A 25,894-nucleotide genomic window follows, 5' to 3' on the forward strand; every position below is an offset into this window, starting at 1 on the left:
CTAGTTTCATGGCTGTTGGAATAGAACACACAACGTATGCTGTGATTCTGATATACATTAGTAGAAATTAACCTGGTGGCCATGGGGGCCCCAGCAGACCGTGATCTGCATTTCCCCTGTGTCCACCTCCAAGCAATTGTGAGATTCTAGTACTATTGAACTGGGTGGCTATGGGAGCCCCAGCAGACCTGGATCTGCATTACCCCTATCCCCCTTCAAGTAGCCCAATTAATGTACTGCTGTTACAACCCGTATATCCACCATAAGTGCTTTTTACACCTTACACATTCTACACGTGATTGCCAACCCGGCATGCACGTGTTACTAAGGACCCACCATTAGTTAGTTAGAAATGCAGTTCTTTGATGCTTCGGCGATCGAGGGATCCCTCCACATCAGTATATTCACTGTACTATGCATTGCTTGTAAGTAGGATCACGATTGCCCACTTCAAGATGGAGGCCGGGGCACACGCGCGCATGCGCAAAGTCACCACGGCAACCGATAAACACAAGACACTTAGAGCCCTGCGCTTCTGCGTCGGACGGCTGACTGTCCCCAGACGCAGCGAGGTGAGCGCTCGCCAGAGGAGTTTCCTCGAATCAAACTGTCATTGTATAGGTGTCCGACATGTTTTCTATTGATACACATGTACGTAGGTTAGAAGACATACGCTCCTCTTAAAAGCTTTGATGGTTAGTGCTGCAATGGGGAACCGTGTTACTGCACGCTAGTACCAATAGAATGTTACAACGTGCTTGTAGTTAATCCGGCTGCGACCGCATGTTTGGGGTGCTTGCCGTTTTTGGTTTGAAGCACCGTGATTTTCAAATCGGCTAAGTGACACTTTATGCCCCTTTACTTCCCTCACGGGTCAGTATGTCGGGAACTGCTCACTGCGCGGAGCCGAGTAAAGTGTGCCACTTGTACATGAGATTATTCGAGACTCGCTGAGAGGCTTTAGGGGCATGATGTTATTTGACAATGAGGTTTCCCTGTTTTTAATTCACATCCACCATTCTTCCATTCCCATAGGGTACCGGGTATCCTCACGTCCGACAACCTTTACGGCTGGACCCAGTAGTGCACTGAGGCCCTGAGAGTTTGACTCGATTACCTGACATCTACTATTGATGGACTACAAGGTTTGTGATCCCCTTAATACTATTAGTGATCTGTTGTGGTAGTAAAATGGTAAACATTTAGTGATTATGTTCTCTGTTATTTTTATAGACCTGAATTGTGATATATTTGGAAGAACTGGAACAAATGGCAACTATAGCCCTGAAGATGGATTCTGTAGTAATCCGAAACGTGTTGGCAACTGTTTGAATTCAAGTGTGCTATTTGGAATAGTCCTAATGGACTTTGAGGTTTTACTTAAAAACAGTTCTAGTGTGAATGCAGTAAACACTAGCCACTGTGAATTTCTTTGAGAAGCCCTCTTATCCTTTTTTGAAAACTCGCAAGAAGCGATCATCTTTGTTATTGTTTGAAGAAAAATTAGAAAGTGTGTTATACAGATGTTGTGGATTAGTGCTGAGTAGCACTTGGACTCATTATTGTACTCCACTTGTTATACTCTTCTGCATCATTAAAAAATCTATCTGATGCATACGCATACCCTCATTTGAATTTGTATGTACGTTTGAGCATTGGCTCTCTTACCACTTTTCTTTAAAATTGAAAATGTACCATGTAAACACGCCTGCTCTCCTCTCGAGAACTATACAGATTAAGTGCTGGTACAAAACATTGGTTTCTTAAAACAGTTTTAAAAAGTTTAAGGCTATACTCCCGTCTGCATTCCTTCCTAGGGACTGCAGGGTAGATAGACCTGTGAGTGTTACCAGGGAGATTTTCCCATAGGAGTGCATATGGGGCTACCGTGTGGTGACAAACGGTTTTGTTTCTTTAGTCTCTATTCAGCCCCGAGTGGCCTCGTGGCATTTGCCCCTTTGCACCTGAAGTTTATGTAAATTGAGTACCTATGTCGACATTTAATTAGTGATTGTTTATTTAATTATTGATGTGTTAGTGCCTCCCACCCCCCTTCTTTTGTTCAGTTCGATGGAACAGACATAAATGAATTTTAAAGATTGGTATTGGAACCGTTGGGTTGTTCCGTATTTACAAGCAGAAGCAAAATAAAACTGGTAACAACAAGTCCAGTAGATAGGCTCTCTAGGTATTACAAGTCCCTAATCACTTTTAAAATGGCTCCGGTAGGAAATAATGATGATGTGCCTCCCTCTCATACTATTAATCATAGTCCACGTTCTGTCCCATTTTGCTTACGGAAAAAGGGTTCCCTCCCGGCGGAAACATTCACTAGATGCATGAACATTGCTGTGCTTGAGCAAGAAGAAAAACCATTATATATAGGAGGTTCTGTCTATTTTTTATGTGGAGATCTGGCCTGCCCATGGTTACCTAGAACTTGGGAAGGGACCTGTTATTTAGGTATACTTCTACCTGGTGCATTTCTTTCCAAAACCTCAGAGATAGCAAAACTATCTAGATCTCGGCCACGTCGAGATGATACCACAGGGCAGATTGTAGGGGATATAGCGAAATCATTTATATCATTTTGGGGACAAGCAATACATTCGTGGAATATAAGGAAACTGTCTAGGATGTTAGAAAAAACAATAAATGGAACTACGGATATACTCTATAATATGACATTGGAACAAAAAGCAATCAGATTGATTGCACTTCAAAATAGAATGGTCCTTGATATACCTTTGGCTGATCGTGGAGGAGTATGCAAATTGGTGGGGTGTAACGCTCACCTGATTCCCACGGAGGCGCAGGTCTGGCTTCGAGTGCTGATGCTTCTTCAATGGTGAAGCGCAGGACTCTGAAGATGGACAGGAAGGGCCCCTCTACTCTGGCTTCTCTGGCTCGCAGGAATATTCCCCTGTGCGTGAAAAGGGAGTATTACCTACTGACTGAGTTATGCTCAAGCCTCCCACTCTCTTCCAACCCTCCACGATACCCTTCCACGATTCCCTGTGAAGTCTCACCTTAGGGTTCAGGAAGGATGAGCTCGCCATTGTGCTTCTGATGCAGGGGCGCGTTGAAACCCAGTTACTTCACTGGATTGAGGATTGATGGGAGTTCAGGTAGGCTTGACTATTCAGGTAAGGCGCTGTAAAAGTTCTGCTGCAAGTTCAAAAGTCCAAGCTTAAAAATAATGTTCATTGTCGTGTTGCAGCAAGGGCTAATGCTTATGTCTTTTTCCCCTTAGGGGCCGGGGTTCGGAATGCCGGAGATATGGCGCCGACCCGAAGTGAAACGTGCAGTTCCAGTAAATGACAGGTAAGTTCTGGATGAGCGCTCGGGTAATGTCTTTGCATTCGCTCATTCAATGTCTTTGTCTTTTTTCCCCATAGGGGCCGGGGTCCGGAAAATGCCTGGAAGCGGCAAGACCCGAAATGAAATGGGAATGACCCAACAGGTAAGTCTTAGAAGGAAACTGAGCTTTTCCTATTCCTTTCCTTCTCTCACCTTGTTCTTGTCTTTTTCTCTCTAGGCTCTGGGAAGTGGCTGTGGATCCGGATGATCGCTGCCGAAGATGGAGGCGTCCAGGATAGGTGAGAGAAATGCAGCGCTGCAGTGATCGTAGCGAAATGCTTTTAAAAATGATGTCTTCCTTTTCAGGATCGTCGGTGTGATGTCTCCGTGGTTCCGATTTAGCAGGTAAGGTCTTTTGTCTCCCTTTGCTGGTGACCCAGGATACTGACAGGCGTGGCCGAGGTCCAGATGCAGGAGCTGACACGGTGAGCGTCCAGCTGTGAGGAGCAGAACAACGCGAAGCGTGAGTTGCTGATCGGGTGTGGTTTAAATAGCTTTGGAAGGAGTTCCAAGTGTGTATCCTTCCACCGATCAGGTATGTATCCTTCCCTGACCACACCCGGGTGGAAAGTAGTCCCACAGGTAAAGTAGTTCCATTCAGGCCTCAAGAGGGCCTGGATGTAGCAGCATGGTCTGCATCAGGCAAGTGCACATTAAAACACTTGAACACATGTCTAGCTTTATGAGCCTGGCGCCTAAGGCGCCAGGACAGGGGTCCAACATGAGCCTGGCGCCTAGGGCGCCAGGACTGCGTCCAAAGGGCCCCAGTTTGGGCCCGCTGGCACTCCCCTGGGGTAAATGATGCCTGCCTCTGGGGTTGCTGGGTCGGACCTGGCTCCTTGGAGGTAGGCATCATGACATGGGGTCAGCATGCTGTGTATTCGTAAGTGACTCCTCCCCCACGATATTTGAAGCAATTAATAAAATGAATTGTCCTAAGTTCTGAAATTCATGTTCCCACAGGTGATTGGAATCTGAATATGTTATGTTATGTTATGTTACCTGAACTTGTAAAGCGCACGGTCGCCCTAGGGCATCATGGCGCTGGTGAGGAAGCTATCAAACAGGAAGCACAGTAATAGTCAGAGAGCTAAAATAAAGTTTTCAGGGCTTTCCTGAAAGCCAGATGGTTGGAGATAGACTTGAGTGGCAGTGGGAGGGTGTTCCACAGCCTTGCCGCAGCAATGGAAAAGGCACTGCCACCGAGTCTTTCCCGGTTATACTTAGGAACCACCAAGAGATTGGTGTTCAGGGAACGAAGGTTGCGTTCCGGGATATAACGGACAAATTTGGTTTGAAGAAACTCAGCACCTAGGCCCTGGATTGCTCGGTGGACAATACACAGTGACTTGAACTTAACTCGCTGGGCCACTGGGAGCCAGTGGAGTTGACGAAGCACTGGCGAGATATGAGCTCCATAGGGGGAACCTGTGGCTAGTCTAGCTGCCAGGTTCTGTATACGTTGGAGACGTTGGAGAAGGCCCGTCGGCAGAGCGAGGTATAAGGAATTGCATTAGTCCAACCGTGAGAGGACTAATGCAGCTACCACAGGAGGGCGCATAGCCTCTGGGATCATAGGAAGGACCCTCTTAAGTACCCTAATCTGGTGGTGGGCGGATTGGCAGACCGTAGAGACCTGATTTGTCATGGACAGGGAGGTGGAAAGAATGACTCCTAAGTTTTTTACTTTGTCCACTGGACAGGGCAGGGGGCCCAGTAAGGTAGGCCAAAAAGCAGGGGTCCATAATGACGGGCAGGGAGGGCAACCCACCAACATCACCTCAGTCTTGTCGCCATTAAGCTTGAGCCAATTTTGGTCCATCCAGACACCGACTGATGTCAAGCAGTCATGAAGAGAAGCTGAGACCTTGATATGATCCTGATCCAAACGGATCAGGATTTGGGTATCATCCGCGTAGGAATAGCAATTAAGTCCATACGAGTGGATAAGGCAGACCAGCGCCCATATGTAGATATTGAATAGGATAGGGGAAAGAGAGGATCCCTGGGGGACACCACAGGTGAGGGCACAAGGGACACAGAGAAAAGGGGGCATAGCAAGGGTCTGAGTGCGGTCTGCAAGAAAAGAGGTAAACCAAGCCAGGACTGATCCAGAGATCCCGATTTGTGCTAGACGTGAGAGAAGAATAGGATGGTCCACCGTATCAAATGCGGCGGACAGATCCAGCAGAATCAAAGCTCCAACACCACCTGCGTCCGCGAGTCTGGACATGTCATCTTGCACTGAGACAAGCACACTCTCTGTTCCTCTTCCTGGCCTAAAACCTGCCTGGGCAGGATTAAAGATCTTAGAAGATTCCAGAAAGGAGGAGAGAAGGGGCGTGACCAGAGATTCCAAGAGTTTAGACAAGAACGGGAGCAGGGATATGGGGCGAAAATTAGAGGGGATAGTAGGATCAAGAGACGGCTTCTTAAGCAGGGGAATAACCCTAGCAGATTTAAGTTCCGGCAGAACCAGACCAGACTGGCATGAATTGTTAATAGCCGCTGTGACGTCAAACAGAATGTCTGGGGCAATAGTCTTCATCATACTTGCCGGAATAGCATCCTCTGGAGAAGAGGATTTAATTTTAAGAATCGCTGCTAGAACCTCTGCCTCAGTGAATAGAGGAAAGGTGGACCAGCTGGCAGGGGGGTCAGTGAGGGTGAGTGGCACAAAGTTAGTAGTGCCGGAAGATTGCATAGCGAGAGATTTGGCGATGTTAGATCGTATCCCATCGATTTTCGTAATAAAAAACGATGCTAGGTCATTGCATAGCTTTTGCGATGGTTTAACCATCGAGGTAAGGGGTTCAGAGGAGGAGAGTGATTGAACAATAGAAAATAGTGTTTTAGGTTTACATAGAGCACTTTCAATTTGTTGGGCGAAAAAAGTGGCTTTAGCCAGCTTGACATTGGCTAGGTAAGTGGAAAGGCTGAGCTTGTAAGTTCATGGTTCTGGGAACTGCTGCGATCATGGGGATGGAAACTAATTGCAATTCTGGTCATGATATTTGGAATCCTCATGTTGTGCTGTTGTTGCATACAATGCCTGCTAGTCTTCTGCTCCCAAATTACAAATGAGTGTGTAAATGCAATTAGAACGAAACCTCCTCGCATATTAAGTGAAGGTGCACAACACGAAAATTAAATAATTAAAGAATTTATGGCAATTAATATTTCTGATGACGATTACAGCAATATGGGTAGTTCGGAATCAGATACATGGTCCGATGAAGACGCGATGTATGGATGATGCTTTTGGCTTACGGCCAAAAGGAGGGTTTGTTAGACCAGAAAAGTAACCCTATAATCGAATGATATGTATAGTATGTTCGCCTGAAACCAATCGCATCACGTGACAAACATGGCGACAAAAGAATCGTCAACATAACCAAAGGGCGTCCATTTTGTATAATGTCGGCCATTTGCTTTTTTCCTTTCTGTCAAAACACTTTGCAAATATATTCTATGCTTCGAACTCACACACAGTGCGAGGCCACGGCCTGAATGCTGAAATACTAACACATACAGGAATGGCAAAGTGTGCAGAAATACATTGTTTTTCTCTCTCACTACGTCCTTGAAGGCGAGCAGTAGCCGCATTTAATCTTCAGAACTATCTGACCCTTAGCTCATGACCCAAGTCATACAGATAACGTAGTAAGGAATGTTTCCCTGCTAAGAACACAATATCCTTGCTCAACCAGAGCTCCATGTTCCCCATACGAGAAAGATGTCTCTGCTGCCTTTGCTAGAATAACTATGTTTAGGCTGAATGAAGACTTGTCATAATTGTCAATCACTGAACCCTAGCCTGTACGACATGTATGTGGGCGTATCGAATTGCCTTCATGTCTAAGATCATGTCTAATGTATATATATTGCTGCTTGAGCGCCGCTCGCTCTCTCTCGCATCTCATAGTGTTTGGGAACACACGTGGTGAGGCTGTGAGACCCGGTCGGCCGACTGAAAATACTTTGAAATAAACCAGACTTGTTTGGAAAACTAACCTCGTCTCCGATGTGTCGCTTTAGTATTTGGTTATTGTGCCTTAGTTTCCATACGCAGTCTTTATGGCCTAGCAAGAGACCAAAGTTAAAACTATCTTAAAGGGTCTTAAACCCGGAGGTGTAGACAGGATAGGGCCTGAGCGGGGCATGCCCAGCCAAAATCTCTAAATGCCAACTCAGCTGCTCTGTGTGGGCATTTACAGATGTCAATGTTGCTGTGGTGGGCCCAACTACGTTGGCTTCAGGCCCCACTTATTAGCCAATCCTAGCTACGCCTCTGCTTAAACTTTCAAGGTGCAAACGGGACACATGTCCAGCGGCCTTCATTAAGACAATCCCCAAGGTGCTGGCACCCCTCATCGCATCATTTATCCATGCCACCTTCTCCACGGGCGTAGTCCCCACTAGCTTCAATGAAGCCTGGCTACTTACACTCAAAAAACCCTCACTAGACCCTACAACCCCAACCAACTACTGCCCAATCACAACAGTCCCGTTCCTGCTGGAAATCTTGGTCACAGCAGTTTATCTGCAAATTCAGCATTTTCTGGAAGCCAACCACATCCTTGGCATGCACCAGTCAGGATTCCGCCCAGGCCATGGCACAGAATCACATCTGCTTGACATGAAGAACTAGCTCGATAAGATCAGAGGCGAGGGCAAGCCTGCCCTATTGATAACTCCTTGCTCCATCAGCTGCATTTTATTTGATGCACCACAAGATCCTTTGCCACCATCTAACTTCTGCAGCTAATTTTTCACCCAAGGCCACGATGCTGATTGCCTCCTTTCCAGGCAAAAAATCCATTAGACTATTTGCTGAGAGCGCTAGTGCCCCCCGGCACCCACCACCTGCAGCGTACCACAAGGATCTTGTATATTTCCAACCCTTTATAATATCTTCATGAAACCTCTATTTGTCCTTCTCGACTCTATCGGCATATCCTACACAAACTATGCCGATGAAACACAGATTTTACTCCTCCTCTCTGGCAACTACCTTGATGAGGACTCCTCTCTAAATGCTGTCTACCTGACCATCCAGGCCTGGATGGCTACAACCGCCTCTGCCTGAATGGCGAAAAGACAGAGATCCTACTGGTAATTGTAATTGTTTAATTATACAGCGCTTATACACAGGTGGAGTGCTTCAAAGCGCTAGGTCTCCCAGTGGTGATCAAGAAGCTCAATGCCCAATATACCTCTCAACATTGATGGCATCCAGATCCCGGTCTCACCTTCAGTGAAGACACTGCAAGTTTATCTGGATGCTACGCTCTTGCTCACTCAGCAAGTGAATGTCATCGCCTCCTCTGCCGCCTACACTACAAAACTGATCAATACATCCAGACCTTTCCTATCCCCGTACAGCTGCCTTCCAATTACCCGAGCTATCATCGGATCGAGTCTTGACTATTGTAATGCTCTCTTTGCAGGTACCTCTGAGCACAACATCCAGAAGATACAGGTTATTCAGAATAGCACAATTTGAGCAGCTCTCAACATCCCCAAACTAGAGCATATTACCTCAGCCAGAAGAAAGGTCCACTGGCTCCCCATTTGCAAGCGGATTCTATTTAAAACACTGTCAATCAAGCACAGATGTCTCGCCAACGTGCCCCGCCCACACCTTTCACAGAAAATAAAGAAAGTAAATTCTTCCAGGGCCACTAAATTGGCCTATGAACACAGTCTCTCATCCAGCCCAAATTTAAACGGGCCAAAGCTGGAAGGTCGAGATTCCCAGCTATCGCAACCAAACAATGTAACCTACTTACGCATTCTTGCTGGACCCTTCGGAAATCATTTAAAACACTACTTGCTTAAATGTTGATCCTGAAACTGCGTGATGTACTGACTTTCTGTCTATGCTGTGCTTTGTAAGTAACCGGTTATGTAACAGCACCTTGATGCCTCAGGGCTTAGTGCGCTTTATAAATGGAAAAATAAATAAATAGCTAAATGTAGATATGGACAGTGGCATGCATTGAAAGGTGCACACATTGACATTTTCTATGCCCATACGCAGCACCAAGTCTTTCAGCAGCACAAACACTAGACTCATAATCTGATGGACAAAGGCTTGCAATCACCTTTTTTCTAGGCTACGCTGTGGAGTCTTTTCCACAGCTCTCCCTGACCAACTGGCTCAACAGGAACAGGAGGTGGGCACAACAGGTGAAGAACCATGCGACTGGGGCATGCTCCCAGTCATTTTATGGCAATCCTTGCAATGGGGCAAGTTGCTGCACACTTGAATGAAATCCATGGCAATGGTCGAATACCTGCTCATTTGAGAGCTACCATTGCCAGTGGTGCAAGCAGCAAGGCAGCTGATGCCGTCTTTGGTAATGGTTCACGTTCCCAAGCATTTGATGGAAATCCTTGGCAATGGGAAAAGTACTTGATCATTTAATGGCAGTGGCATGAGTGTCTGGAAATAGGACGGCAATCCTTGGTAATGGGGCAGGTTACTGTGCATTTGATGACAATCTTTGGCAAAGCACCTCTCCTCATTCAGCTGTTTGGGTGGGGCTTAATCCTCTGAATGGGCAGGGGAGAAAGCGTATACATTTGGTAATACAAAAGCGAAAGCTGTTGGCTTTACCAATACTTGTTTTCTGTGCTATAGATCTTACTCTGAACGGACTCGCATTTAAAAAAAATGGTGTAAATTAGTTTGACAAATGCAGAGAAATTGGTTTAAAGATGTGTAAAAATGCATCTATAGTTCAGACGTAAAGAATAAAATTGGAATGCTGCACATTAAGAACAGACATATTGACATTTCGGATACATGGTAGACAAAGAAGGGTAATGGGTAAAGAGACACAAACACCCTCCAGACATTGGGGCTCATTACAAGTTTGTGCGTTAAAAAAGTTGAGGTAATACCGTCTACCTCCATTTTCCCCCGCAACGCCAAACTACAAGTTTGCCGGTATTACCGCCGACCATATATTTTTTTTATTATTATTTCTTTTTTAGTGGATTGGTTTATTACAAACCTTTCACTTTTTATTACAAATCCACGTGAAAAACAAGAGCAAAAACAGGCCAAGGAAAGGAGAAAATAAAATAGAGATAAGAAAAAAAAGAAGGGAAAAAAAAGTTAAGACAAGGTTAAAACTGTTTTTCCTCTGTAAACCAGGAACGTTCCTTAGTTCCAACCCAGTCCAGAAAAAGTATCGATAGGCTCTATATCAACTTTCCCCACTGACAAAACTTGTCCGAGGGAAAGGGGCGGAATTTGACAGGCTAGTTATTTCCTTCCAGAATAACAATACTGTGAAGATTACATTCTTTTGTTCACCCAATAGGAGGAGATTCCATCGTTCCTCTGGGTTAAGTGATAGTGAGTTACATACCAGCATATCTCGATATTTGCTTTAGGTTGGACAAAGCCCTACATTCAGTCAAGAGATGTCTCAAGGTTTCTAAGTGGGCAATATCCTCACTTAAGCGCCATGTCCCTGGCTGTCCTTTCAGTTGCGCTAGAACTTCCCTCGTTGGGAGGAGGTTATGTCTCAGTCGCAGAAAGAGATCTCTGTATTTCGGACAAGGACAAATCATCAAGTATGGTGGGGGTTGTTTCATTAAGAGTCTCTCTACCAGATGGTAATACCAGCGATTTTTGGACGTACGCTAGGGGTAACTCCTCTAAACAAAATCGTCAGTATTAACACCCAGTAAGGTGGTGGACTCTTAAATGGAGATTTGATCAGGTGGTATTACAACGGTAATACCGCCTGACAAAGTGGCAGTATCAGTAATTCCGTTTTCCGGTATTCCAGCGTATTTACCGCCGGAATACCAGCAAACTCATAATGAGCCCCATTGTGTTTGTAAAATAGATAGAGAGTAAAAAAATAAGTAAACAAGCACATACAGAACACATAACAAAGCTTATATACACGTTCGGAAAGTATGTTTTCACACCCATCAAAAGCTTTTGTTCACTCTTAGAGCTCTGTGTTTTATGCAAACGCTTGCGCATACCAGACACCCTCAGTACACTTTTTAGCAATAGTTGCTCACTTTTTGGAACGTAATACACATAACTAGAAGGCTACACAGCAATCATTTGTTTCTTTGTCTCAAACGGGGTCTTAAAACAGCACACATACAAACACTTCAGACTTTTTTCATTTCACTAAAGAAAGAAATGCACAACTGCTCATACAATACAACAGCGTGAAGTAGTGAGGGTCCCGACCACGTCCTAGGGCACTATGCTACCCAAGCAAGCCAGCCTGCCAGGCCTTGTGGTCATGAGCCGTGAGTCACCTGGAGGCAGTGAAGGGTGGGACTCCCTGAGTCCCCCTCCTTAGATCAAGCCAGATACCCATTGGGTGCATTGGCTGAGGAGGTAAGGTAAGGTAACGATTACTAAGTGCCATACCCCAGCTGTGCATAGGTTAAGTGGCAGGTATACCATGGCATGAAAGGGAGAAGTAAACCACTGGTGGAACAAGGGGGTGGGTGTGCGAATACCAGTCACACACATCACAACCAGTGACAAACTACACAGTGGGGGCCTACATGCCAGCAGACACACGTCTTTACAGAAGTAAGATTGGCAGTATATCCCTTAAGAAGGAAGCTGGGCACTATAATTCAGACTGAGTGAGAGCCAAGAAAAGTAGCTGAGCGCCTCATCAAAATACATTGTCTCATTTGCTACAACTAAGCAAATGACCCACAAATCATATACTAAATCAACAATAGTGGAGAACAAGACCCAACCCCTATCAACTGCCTCACAGAAATAAACCATTGGGTAATTACCAACAGCCTCACACTCAACCCGGACAAAGCAGAAATCATGATCAAGCCCAATGACCCGTTGAACCAACATCACATTCCATGGCATTCCAAAGTGGTTAAAAACCTTGGAAAGACAACAACTTAAACACTTGAACCGCAAATCATTGCAGTCCTACACAAAATCAAGCAGATACTATCTTTCTTCACCTTCCACATAGTGTCATCACCTCATGTCAAGAACAGACTAAGGCAACATGATCTACCTTGGAATGCCAGACTACCTTACCAAAAAACTACAATGAAAACAGAATGCAGCAACAAGACTACTCCTCAAACTCACGAAGAGAGAACGCAGAACACCAGCACTGATAAACCTACATTGGCTACCAGTCAAAAATTGAAATTTCCAATGTAGGTTTCCAAAACACTCTGCATAACCAACAGAGGAATCCACAACAAAGGAGCAGAGTTCATACAGGGAACAATCTCCATCCACAAACCAAACCAAACGCTAAGGTCCAGCAACAACATTCGCATCGAACCAAAACAATGTTCAAAGCAGAAATTTGGTGGACCAGCATTCTCCTACATCTCGGCAAAACATTTGAACTCAGTCCCGAAGGAAATACAAAAAAGAGGACCACCTAAAATTCAGAAAATTGCTAAAAACATGGCTCTTTAACTCACCAAGCTAAACAGGAAGCACTGTTGACGGGAAACAGCTATCACAACACAAGAGAAAAACCCCAAACAACCGAGACCTTATGAACAGAAGACTGGATAGCCCAATGAAATAAAGCATTTTAACGCAAACCAACATTGAAGAATATGAACCCTCCTAGGGCAACACAACAGTCGCATAGAAGTGCACAGACTATTAATATCACTAACCCTACTAAAACCTTTCCAATATCCTTCATTTTCATTGTCAAACACAAAACACACAGATGATTCTACTGCAAGAGAAACCTAAAACCCCCACAAAATGCATATACTCAGCAACAGCCAACTAAACACAACACACAATAGAACACTAAACCAATTACACACAAGCATCCCCCACACACTCACACAATTAACACCACCTAACCTTTACCAACTAAAAACAGACTCGCCACACAATGACCGTTTTGTCTGAACTGAAGCTACCAACAGCACATCAAAGCTCTCGGGCACTTTCCCTCTCTATCCCACTAACTAAGACCTCCCAGCCTTCTTCGTTTTCAAATCCACCAGAGCTCCTGGAGACCAAGAAATAGCAGCGGTGCGTGGCAAAATATCACAATAACCTACATATATAACATGCCACAATATATTCCTCGGACATTGGTAAACCAGGCAATATATATCCTTGAAGAATTACAAATTCAGAGTTGGGAACTATATTTCTGTGACTGTTTTGTGTGTCAAGAAGCATGCTGGGCACTATATCCCAGAGAATGTCTTCAAATCAGAAATCCACAGGGGAAAGCTGTTCCCCATTTGATAGGAAACCAGAATGCAGCATCGTTTGTTTCCCGCCTTCACTTTTTGTGTATATTGTTCCAGTTCAGGATTATCCTTTTTTATTTGAGATAAACAACTAGTACCGTAAGCACTTGTCCCATTCTTATACTTACAAATGCAGTAGAAAATCCAGAAACCTATCTGCTGTCCCATATCCTGTTTCAATCTACCACATCAGGATTAACTACACATTGCAGATTACAAAGTAAACAATGGCAAAATAATAGTTTTGCTTTAACATGTTTCCATAAGTATGTAGGCACTTATCAGATTAGTTAATTCTGTGATTTGTCTTCTTTTCAAGTTACCCATGTAAAGCAAAGTACCATTTTAGCCCTTACAAAACAAATTGTAGCATCTTGAGACATATGTGTTCTAATATGCATAAAGGGCTCATATCCCATATTAAATCTTTTTTCTTTAAATGGGCCCCCATCTGCCAAAATAGGAGAGTTCTATGATTTCACGGTATCCGCTATTCAAAGAAGCCCCAGACATGGTTTAATAGCCTGTACTATTGCTTTATAGATAATTATAGTGGCCATTCATGTATTGCACAACGGTTGTCTCTTGGCACACGCATGGTAACATCTTACCATCCCATAATGCATTTGAATATCAAAGACTAATGTTACTCCACAAGATGTCACTATCTGTGATGTGATGTTCATACATACGCAAATGATGGGGGCTTGCAAATCCTAGAACAGGATGTTGTGTCCACCTTTTAGCAAAGCTGGGCAGCAGGTACCGAATTTGTGTTGTTGGTGCTGGTGGGGCAGGACACCAGATATTGACACAGTCATTCTTTTGCCAGCTCGGCTTGTGTTTGCCCTTAGAGCTAAGCCGGGCTCACCTCTAACCATTAAATCTCTGGATCCCCCATCACTATCTTAAGGGGCTTTTCAGACCGATTGGACATTCAGTGTAATGTTTCCTGGAGAACGTGTTAAAAACTACTGAAAAAATAAAAATATGTATTATTTGCATAAGCAAAAGTAGACAATATGTGGGAATGGCTGCTGAAACAACCAGATAGTAGTTGCCTATTCGCTTCTGAATAAGTTTGTACGTGTGTGTGTGGGTGCTTGCATGCGTATCTAGATGATATGTCAGAAGGGGCAATCCTCCTTTTACAGATTACAAAAAGAGAGATTGAGATTTTTAGTACGGGGCATTTCTGTGGGAGATGAGTAAGTCTTCCTAATGTGAGATCTAGGCATACAGCCAGCCCTAACAGGTAAAGATTCCCCTTCTGCTGGTAGCTTCCTCTTTTTATTTTAACTCCATTTCAAGTAAGTTATGCACATTTGTGACCTGTTACACTTAATGCAGTGACCTGATTTTCACTAGAGTAGCTAAAACAGAGATAATGTTTAACCAAATTTCAAATGCTGATGTCTGATTTAGTTTTCCGCTCATAGTTCTTTCTGAAAGACAACGGACTAAATATGCTTCTCCAAAGGAAGCAACACAAAAGACTGATGTGCGGTTTAGTGAAGGCTCTCGGGTAGCATGATGCATGCAATCAGTTCAATCGAGAAGATAAAAAAAGCTTCGTATGGAAGTTGCATGCAATAAATACACACAATGTTTCTAGAAACACAAGATATCAAATGGGAAATTTCCGACTTAATCATTATTTCTTTAAAAGGCATTTAATCTCTATGGTTAAAAACAAAGAAATCAGAAGACATCGAGCCAAAGTGTGGAGCTCCTTGCACCTGTATGGTAGAAAATATAGCATTATTTTTCTCATCTATTTACCAGCCTAAGTTAAAAAGAAAGGAATTCATGGAATAAAACAAGATTCTCAATGACAGTTAAACATGTAGTATGAACGTATAAAGTGTTATATACTGAGGTTTAGGTACTACCACAAAGAATGGCTTTTGAAAGTATTCAGTGACATGAAATAAAAGTGTGCCAAGGAACAAGCCCTCAATCATATACGGTAAGTCCTATAGAATATACCTATACTTCAACCTGAAGGGTGACCTCAAGTTGAATGGTATGTTCTGAAAGTTGCTTTTGTTTGTGGTAATGCTACAAACCACTTCTATTGGTACCTTAAGGTTGGTATGTCATGACATTCTACATTTTCATTTTGTAACCTTTACTCAATCTTAAAACCTGCTTTTCCCATGAGTGTGTATATATATATATATATATATATATATATATATATATATATATATATATATATATATATATCACTCTCGCGTGCTACGAGCTTCATTTACAGACGGCAATAGATGTTAATTGTATCTACTTCTGAAGGATCAAACAGTGAATCGAACACCTGTCTGCACTCTCAGTTCTGTGCAGCGGGCCCTCGACTCACTGAGCTAGACCTAAGCAATCCTTCCTTGTAATACTCTTAGGTGTGGCCTTTAGCCACAGTAAACTATGGTCAGAATCCTTTCCTGCTTGCCTGCTCAGCAGGATGCCAGGAAGGTGAGGGGAGTTGGGAATGATTGTGTACTTCGCAAAGCTCCCCCTTTCTTACTTTCCTTGCCAGCCTGCACCCTAACGATGCCAGTGTTTTCTCCCCCAGAACTTCATGGACATGCTGCCATCATACACATTTCAAGCAGTACTCCCTGATCCACTGGAATAACCCGCTTTCAAATAGTTTCAGCTATAAAGACCAGGTGAATCCGTATTTATCAAATTCAATCTGATTTCTGTTTTGCACCAAACTAGAACATCGCACAGTCGCATACAGCAAAGGGAGAGCTGTTTGAAGCTTACCTTGTTAGTTTTATGTCTTCCCTCATGAAGAAGCAATTCCTCAGAAAGAATTAGGTTTCGAGCTGGATTGCAGAGATCCAAAGGCTGTAAAACAAAAAAAAAGTGGAACTTGAGGCAGCAGAGTTATGAAGTGATCTTAAAGTATCATTTATCCAAGAATGGCATACATTAACGGGGGCGACTGGGAGAGTTGCTAGCTGCATACCATATCAAAGGGAAAAGTCTGTAGCCCAGTTAAGTGATAAACAGTACAAAAGTTTAAAAAAAATATGCACTTAACACCTACGTCATAAGGCTCAGCTATAAAAAGAATATCTATGGTGTGCAAACAGCCAGGCTACTGATTAAAAAGCGGAATCTTGTAGAAAACGTAGGTTCCGTTTTGGCAGCTCTGCAAACAGGATGCTTGGCCACACTCTGACACGCTACTACTTGCTGTCTTAAACCACAAACGCCATTTGGTAAATGTTTAACAATGTAAACTAAATTATTTTCTTAAAACATTGATTTTCCTTTTTGGGAACACAAAAAGCAACGTTTAACTTTTCAAAGAACTCAAAGAACTCAGAAAAGAAACCCGTTTTTTGGAAGTTATAATGGTTTACTTGATCTTATGGAAAAACAGCAACAAATTTCAATTTTGAGTTTTTTCTAGTGGAAAAAGCTGAGGTGACTTGAGTAAGGGAAACATATATTATTAATGAATTGTAAGTTGAAGCAGTGGCATAGAAGAGACCCAGACGGGCCCAATGGTGCTGGAGAGCCCCACACACCTATCAATAGACACACTGGAGGGCGCGGTCTCTTTGGATGCCAGGGAGGCCCACCGACTTTCCCCACTGATTGAGAATGGGCAGGGTGGAATTGGGGACGTTTTCAAGGAATGCCCTCAAGTCATATTTCCCATCAGTCGGCCGTCTGTGGCTGTATCCATAGAACTGCAATCTGACATTATTGCCCAAAGTCTGGAGGACAGCCTCGACATAGCTTAGTGACTACCCACTCTATAACACCTCTTAACACCTCATATGCGACCCCTTTATAAACTAAAAGAGCAGATCGTCCCCCTCAATCCAAAATATAAAACTACAATGGCTGCCTTGCCACACATTACCTAAGCTGCCTCTTCTCCAAGGCCCCATAATGTTCTCCTCCTTCCCAACACTGAAGAGTCTACTTCGATGAAAGGGGTAGCAGCGACTCTTGCAGTGTGTGGGGATGACAAATATAAATGCAGTGCCAATCTTACAATCACCAACCTTGCTATTACGTCTTGATTCTTGCTTGCCATTTCTCCTTGCAGCACCCCCATCCCGTCTAAAAACCAGAAAGCACGGAATATTCCAATTTCGAAAATGAGACTGGAGGATTCAACACTTCTCCCTTCTTCATCCAATTTCCTTTTACTCTTCCTTCTTGAATCTTTCTTTCGACACAATCATTGTTGATAACATCTCACCTCACTCTTTGCTGATCTTTGCTGACCCCTTGCCACACCTAGAGCATCTCAGACAACGTACAGGATGTTTCTCAAACTGATTTAAAGGTTCTGCAGTCCACCACCGGTGGGCAAGTACATTATCCCGTCTCGCAGGGAAGTACACAGCCTTTAAAGAATTGCTCTCCTGTGGGGAGAAGTAGTTCTCTTATAACTACATCTACTCAACCACGCCTCACACCATTTGTACCCTTCCTGCTCTTTGGTAAGATATGTCACTTGATCAATTTCGCAGCCCAGTCGTCCTTAGTGGGAAGGGTGTCTCTAGGTCAAACACTAGATCTTGCAGTACATTCAGCCTCTTCTACAGTAGGCTCTTTTAATCCTATCCCAGTGGTATCGATGATGTTGGTGAGGTTTCTCTCTGTAGATCAAATGCTCCTGCGTACACAGCAAAATCAACCTCTTCGTCATTACTTCAAATGAAACGGAATCGGCAGATCTACCAAAGCAGGCACTCATCTCCACATTGTGCACACTGTAATAACTTAATGTACGATGTATTGCCAAAAAAATAGGAAACACATGATTTTATCTCAGATCATTACGTATGTTTTACTTCTCGCTGAGGCTTGGTGCAAAGATTAGCCTCCCTGCTGTGGTCGGTTAGAAGCAGGATTTAGATACAAGTGGACATGTTCACTTATTTTATTTAAATGAAAGAAAAACAGACTTAGCTCTTCCAATCGCTATGGGGTAGTTCACTGCATCACCAACTAAACTAAAGGTGATCGTCTGTTGTCAGGAAGTCAATAACGGAAATGTCCTCTGTCCAAACCTATCTTTATCTATCCACATCATTAAAAAACGATAACTAAACAGGGCCAGACAAATGTCTCTTGTTATGTGTCCTCCCCTTTGCCTCTTTGTCTTGTGGCTTTTTCTCAGGGTTTTTTTCTTTTAACAATGTTCTTGCAAACACAAATATCTCTCTTTCTCAATTAGTCTCTTTCGGGTGTTTGCTTGAAATAAGACCGGCGGGTCTGATTTATGAGTTCCTGTAACTCTGTCCAACAGGTGGAAAGAGAGAGGTGCCTGGCAATTCCCTGATCTCGCCACGTAAATCAAATTCCCTGATCTCTCCACATAAATCAAATTGTCTGCATACACTTTGTCCAACAGTCCCTAGATCTTAGGCTCCAATTCCCATGACTCTTGTCCTTAATGCAGCACTTAATTTGTAAACAAATAAGTGCCAGGGCCCAGAAAATCTTGGCTCAATATTATCGGCCCACGCTGGGCCGCGACACTGGTGGCCCAGCTCAGTGCTAGATCGGCCCACCACCAGCCCATCACAGTGCTTCTGCTCCATGCAAGCAGCATCTTCTGGCATGGGCTAGTAGGGGAAAGAGCACACATGGTATGAGGAACCTTTCAAATCATCTCTATTAAACCAGAATGTTCTTCTCCATCCAAGCCCCCACTATCTGGAATACAATGCATCAATGCCACATCTGATGCATAGAGGACCACTTGGCCTTCGGAGGGCCCTTAAGACAAGGCTGTTCCACCCCAGCACCTTGAAGGACCTGCTCTCTCGAGCTAGTCAACCACCTCAGGTAGGTCGGGCAAGCAAAGAACCTCTGTGTAAATGTATCACTGAAGGACAGTAAGAATAAGCTAATAACCTCTAGCAGAACATAAGAGTGAGTCTGTACCACATCTACGATGTCGGGAAGCCAGCCAAAGCATGTAGGTACGTATAACACTCCATGATATGATATGGCATTTATAACGCGCCATACACAAGTGGTTCAAGGAGCGTCAAAGCAAGGGAGGTGGACCAACGGGAAGACAGACAACGATCTTACTAGGCCAGGTGTCATTCAGATCGCGCCAGTGCATGGGAAGGGGGAAAGGGAAAAGTGCGTGGGGAAGTGCAGTACATGGGATAGTAGAATAAATAAGATACATAAAACGGCCAGCTGGTGACAAGTGCAGGGTAGTGCAGAACACAAGTGCTGGTATGGGGACTGTAGGGATACAGAAAACAGTCCCCAAGTGCAGGTGTGCAAGTGGCGGGGCCTGGGCCCGGGAACAGAAAGGGTGGCCAAGTAACCAGTGCAGTTTCAGCCAGGAATTCAGCAGGGGAGGGGAGAGTGGGAGAGAAATCAAAAGCAAAGAGGAAGGTTTTGAGGTGCTTCCAGAACCAGAGGTGATTCTCCTCAAGTTTCAGGGAGGCAGGAAGGCTGTTCCAGAGGGAGGCCCCTGCCGAAGAGAGATCTACCGCCAACTTGTTGCTTGGAGAAGCGACTGACCCTGAGGGAATTGGAGGCAGATGAGCGAAGAGCTCGAGAAGGAAGATATTTAGGAAGAGAGAGTTGAAGGTATTGCGGCCCCACACCCCAGCAGGCCTTGTGGACAATGCAGAGGGTTTTGAACTTAATCCTCGCAGCCACTGGGAACTAGTGCAGAGATTTCAGTCCTGGAGAGATACGATCCCTGGGCTTGAGGCCAAAGACAAGTCTCGCAGTCTTGTTCTGGATAGGTTGCAGAGGGCAGAGAGTAGAGGCAGGCAGATTTAGAGGCTGTTACAGTAGTCTAGCCTAAAGAGAACCAGGGCTCGGGAGACAGTGAGCTTCTGGGGGAAGGAGAGGAAAGGAAGAATACCTCTGTGGAGGTGCAGCTGGTAGTGTGACTTCTTAGAGACGTCAGAGATGTGAGGAGAGAAGGAGAGTGTGGAGTCGAAGATGACCCCTAGGTTTTTTGCCTTGCAGGTGGGAGCAGGAAGAGGGCCAAAAGAGGCCGGCCAGAGAGCTGCAGGGAAGGAGGGAGTGGGTGCGCCGATGAGTAGAATCTCAGTCTTACTGGCATTAAGGCAGAGGTCATTGGCGGCACACCACTCCTGGATAGCAGACAGTCAGTCAGAGATGAGGGAAGGAGAGGAGGAGGCCGAGGGTAGCCTGAAAATGAGCTGGATATCACCAGCATAGCACTGAAAATTGGGGTAGAGAGCGGCAATGCCGTGGGCAAGGAGTGCCAGGTATTGGTTAAACAACCAGGGAGAGAGGTTAGATCCCTGGGGGACACCACACGTAGAGAGAAAGATATCAGAGAGGAAGGACCCAAGTTGGACCTGGGAGGGTCAGTCGGAGAGGAAAGAAGTCAGCCACGCCAGGGCCTGACCAGTGATCCCCAGGTTATCATGGAGACGGTTGAGCAGGATGGCATGATTGGCAGTGTCAAAGGCAGAAGAGAGATCAAGCAAGATGAGGATGCAAGGGGTATTGGAGTCAAGGTTGGAGAGCAGGTCTTCACTGATGTTCAGGAGAGCAGTTTCCGTGCTTCTGGCACATCTGAAGCCAGACTGATGGTCATGAAGACAACCAACAGATTAAGTGTGGAGATTAAGCTGGGAGATGGCCAGTTTCTCCAGGAGCTTGCCCACAAAGGGAGTGATGGAGATTGGGCGATAGTTAGCCGGGCAGGAGGGGTCGGCAGAGGGTTTCTTAAGAAGAGGGTGCACAAGAGAGTGCTTCAGGGGGGATGGGAAGACTCGAGTGGTGAAGGAGTGGTTGCAGAAGTCAGCCAGGGCAGGTGCTAGGGAGTCGATGTGGTCCTTGATAGTTTTGGAGGAACAGGGGTGAACCTGTTTCTACGAGACTTTCATAGATCGGACTTGACTAGAAACCTTGTCTGCAGAGAAAAGGGGAAAGACAGAGAAGGAGGGCGGGGGTGTGGCTGCAGAAGGGCCAGAGGAAGAGCAGGGAATAGTGGGAGGGAGGCGATAGGAGGAGAGTGGAGACAGGATGTACTGAGTTTTTGAAATGAAGTGAAAAGTCAGTGCTGTGCAGAGGGCCTGGGAAGGTACAGGAGAGGTAGAGACAGTGACAGGATGGCCAGTTCCTTGCAGATTTTAAGGAGTTCAGCTGAGTTGTTAGATGCCGCAGAGATGCGGGCTTGGATATGAGCTCTCTTCTTGGTGAGGATGGAGAGCCGGTATTGCCTTTGCAGCAGACGGCAGGCCAGTTTGTCAGAGCATGAACATGAAGCACACCATTTCCTCTCGGCCGCCCTGCACTTGCGTTTTAGGGTGACGAGGTCAGAGTCATACCAGGAGTTACACTTGGCTTTGGGCTTCAGGCGGATTCTCATGACAGGGGCAAGGATATCAAGGGTATCAGATATAGAAGAGTGGAGCGTGGAGAGGGCTGAGTCAGGGTGAGGGTCAGCCAAAGGGGGATTAGGGGGTGAGAAGGTGGCGGCGAAAGCCTCAAATGACACACGCTTCATGGGTCGGATAACCGAGAAGGTGGGTGGCAGTGATGGAGGTGGCTTGGCCTGACGGGTAGGGAGGGTGAGGTGGGAGGATAGGAGAAAGTTATCGCTCCAGGAGAGAGGAACAGAGAGGGGAAGGTCTGAGGAGATCAGAACATTGCGAGTGTGGATGGAAGATAGCCAAAGTCCTCCACTTCCAGCATGTCACCCTTAGAAGCAGTCCTTTTTAACCTTTGCAGTGGTCTACCAGCTAAGCCTAAGTGTGCATTTTATAGTTATTTTTCATTCAGTCCATTGGGCCAGAGATGGAAGTATAGTATAAAGCATTGGTGCGCAATAACACTAGTTCTTTTAATTTTTACAAAGGCTCAAGGAATGCGTCCTTGACACTTGGTCTTTCTCCTGAGCCAAATATAGAATGGACTCAGGCCGGACATTCAAGCAGTGCCCATTTCCCAAGTCACAGCTGGTGGGCCGTGAAGGTCACACACACACGGTCACACACACACACACACGGTCACACACACACACACACACACACACACACGGTCACACACACACACACAGGCACACGCACACACTTTGTTTATTTCCATGATGTCTACTATCTTGCTATGCAAAACAATAAAGTTGCTTTAAGTCACTAATCAAATGTTTTCAACATCATGAATAAATGTTTTCAACATCATGAATAATGTTCTGGAGGTTTGTGACAAAGAATCTGCATATCTGTCTTTGTTTATTACACAACTTCTTTTATTGAATCACTGAACGTACCGTTGGGTTAACTAGATTTTTCAGGTTGGCATTATCTTGCATTCTGGAACTTAAAGTTTACCATTCAGAATGTGAAAATTAAAGCCACAATGATATTCTTTTGGCTTAACATGTTATTAAGGATTTACATGCGGTCATGTGGATTTCGAGTTATTATGCAATTTGTGTATTTTGTAAATAAACTCTATAAGACATTATTACTGAACGAGTTGCCTGGCTGGGATGATGGGTTCAGAGCAGAGTGTAGCTTACAACTGTCCCCCTCCTTGTCACAGATTTCCCCCTTTCTCACCTGATTTCGATGTTTGCTGTAATTCTTGGAAGGAGTCTTCTTGTGTACGGATCGGATTTTGTACAACCCAGAGCGAGCGTCTTCTTGTTCTAGCGTGCGTTCAGCGTTCAACGTCCAGGGGTACTTGGAATCTCCGGGAAGTCCAGGAAACGAGGGAGTTGTACTCGGAGGCGGTACACGAGATCCGGGAATCAAGGCAGAATAAGGAGGAAGGAAAGGTAGAGGGGGAATCGAGGGTCCGGGAACCAGGAAACAAGAGATTAGTTACAGCGAACTACGGAGCACACGTCTAGCCACTACAAGCGGTAGCGTTGAGACGTGCGGGGGCGTGGTCTCTTTATAGAATGTGCTACGTCTGACGTGGAGGCTGGTGGAAAGCGTTCCACATTAGACGGCCATGTTGGAAGTACTAAGGAGTGCAAACCCCATTGTGTCAGGGACCAGGAAGTCCAAAAGGGACGCGTTCTATGGATCATGACAGCATGCCCCCTCCGAAAACCTGTCCCACCAGCTTTGCCCGGGTGTATGAGATGATACCTTCTGAGTAATCGGGGGGTATTCAGGTTTGAGAATGGGTCCCAGGTGCGTTCACCAGGAGGATATCCTTTCCACTCAACCAGGTATTGAAGTTGACCCCGTTTATACCTGGAGTGGCATATTCTCGATACTTCATATTCCAGTTGGTCGTCCACAACCACGGGTTTGGGTCTGAAGGACTTCCGGGAGGACTGGATGTAAGGTTTTAATAAAGAAGTGTGAAAAACTGAATGAATCTTCTTCCAGGAGTCTGGCAATTTGAGCCGGAAGGCCACTGGGTTTATGATTTCCTTTATGGAAAAGGGGCCATAGTACCGGGGAGCCAATTTGTTTGGTCGTAAATGTCGAGGCAGTAGTTTCGAGGACAGCCAGACCTTATCACCCACTGCATAAGTAGGTCCTGGTCCGCATAATGCTTGGTGTGAGTTTGGGCCCTTTCTAAGTGTTCTTTGGCTTCCTTGTGTACTTTGATGAGAGTTTCAATCCAGGAGTCGACTGTTGGTACTGATGTGGGAGAATGGAAGGTAGAACCGAAGGGTGGAATCCTTGGCTGCAAAAAAAGGGGCTGGTCTTGACCGCCGAGTGATCAGAATTGTTGTAGGCGAATTCAGCCACAAGTATTAACAGTGACCAATCACCCTGTACCTTGGTGGCGAAGCAACGAAGATAATGCTCCAGGGTCTGATTCACACGTTTGGTAGCTCTATTAGTCTGTGGATGATAACCTGAAGAGAGGGCACATTGGATTCCTAGTATACGGCATAAGTGTTTCCAGAATTGAGAGATGTATTGAGGTCCTCTGTCTGATATGATCTTGGAAGGGAGTCCATGAAGTCGAAATATGTGTTCCATGAAGATGCCAGCGAGTTCTGAAGAAGATGATAACTTGTACAATGGTGTAAAATGAGCCATATGGGTGAATAAATCAATGGTGACCATGATAGTCGTGTAACCTCTGGAAGGTGGTAATTCCACAATAAAATCCGTAGCAATGAATTCCCAAGGCCTTGTCGGTAGCGTAGGTTGAAGTAGGAGACCCGCCGGTCTCTTGTCGTCATGCTTGTTTTGATTGCAGACTGCACAGGCTTGAATGTACAGTTGAACGTCAATTTTCATTTTTGGCCACCAAAATTGTCTTTGTATTAGACAGAGGGTGTTGGTGATGCCACGATGTCCTGAGTGAATGGTATCGTCACAGAGGTTTATTATCCGTTGTTGTAGTTTGTGTGGAAATGACCAGGCTATTATCCTTGAACAGTTACCCGTCCCTTGTTCTAAGATTCCATCGATTCTTCCCCGTAAAGTCCTTCCAGATCTCAGAGGACTGGGTTTGCATCCGAATGTCTTCCAGGAGGCTGATCGCTTGGGCTACAAAAATTGTGTGGGGAAACATCTTCAGGAAAGACCGATCTTCAAGAGTTTCGTAGTCAGGATGTCGGGATAAGGCGTCAGCAATTATGTTCTGTGATCCGGGGACATGATGGATGTAGAACTGGTACTGGGCAAAGAAGAAGGCCCAATGGGCTTGACGACTATTCCTACATTCCAGAGATTGTAGAACTTGAAGATTTTGATGGTCCGTACGGACCTGAACAGGATGGTTTGCTCCCAGAAGTAGAGGACGCCATTCTGTGAAAGCTTGACGGATGGCTAACAGCTCCTTTTCCAAGAAGGAATAATGAGTCTCGCTGGGAGTCAGGGTTCGTGAAAGATAAGCAATGGGATGTTCTAAATTGTCCTCGAATTCCTGTTTTAGCACTGCTCCTATGACATAATTAGAGGCATCCATCTCCACTAGGAAAGGTTGATTAATATCAGGTTGAGCCAGGAAGGGGGCTTGTGTAAACTCTGCTTTCAATCGTTGGAATGCTTTATCTTGGGCTGATCTCCAGAGAAAGGGAGTATCTTTCTTCAACAATGTAATGATCGGTTGGACTATCTCAGAAAAGGAAGGTATGAATTTCCGGTAAAAGTTGGCAAGTCCCAGGAAGGATTGAATCTGTTTCACGGTAGTGGGAACAGGCCAAGATAGTATGGCTTTTACCTTTGAGTGGTCCATTCCAATTCCTTCTGGACTAAGGACAAATCCTAGATAGTTAACAGTAGAGACATGAAAAAGGCATTTCTCGGGTTTAGCTAGGTGCTTGTGCTCACGTAGCGGTTGTAAGACT

General features: G+C 45.0%; 1 protein-coding gene and 1 long non-coding RNA gene across 6 annotated transcripts in view; one reads left to right on the plus strand and one right to left on the minus strand.

The window, feature by feature from the left end:
• Positions 1-1,621, plus strand: part of LOC138473599 (uncharacterized) — a 37,234-nt gene extending 35,613 nt beyond the window's left edge. Inside the window, exons 2-3 of the long non-coding RNA XR_011268806.1 lie at positions 1,036-1,145; positions 1,234-1,621. This is a non-coding gene — a long non-coding RNA (uncharacterized lncRNA). The remainder of the gene's footprint in view (positions 1-1,035; positions 1,146-1,233) is intronic.
• Positions 1-25,894, minus strand: part of RGS3 (regulator of G protein signaling 3) — a 1,502,625-nt gene that overhangs the window by 376,593 nt on the left and 1,100,138 nt on the right. For all 5 annotated transcript variants that reach the window (XM_069609876.1, XM_069609875.1, XM_069609874.1 and 2 more), the window contains one exon: positions 16,402-16,485. In XM_069609876.1, the coding sequence (XP_069465977.1) occupies positions 16,402-16,485 (84 nt within the window). The remainder of the gene's footprint in view (positions 1-16,401; positions 16,486-25,894) is intronic.

The sequence above is a fragment of the Ambystoma mexicanum genome, chromosome 8 (assembly GCF_040938575.1).
Source record: "Ambystoma mexicanum isolate Mex_15411 chromosome 8, UKY_AmexF1_1, whole genome shotgun sequence".
NCBI lineage: Eukaryota > Metazoa > Chordata > Amphibia > Caudata > Ambystomatidae > Ambystoma > Ambystoma mexicanum.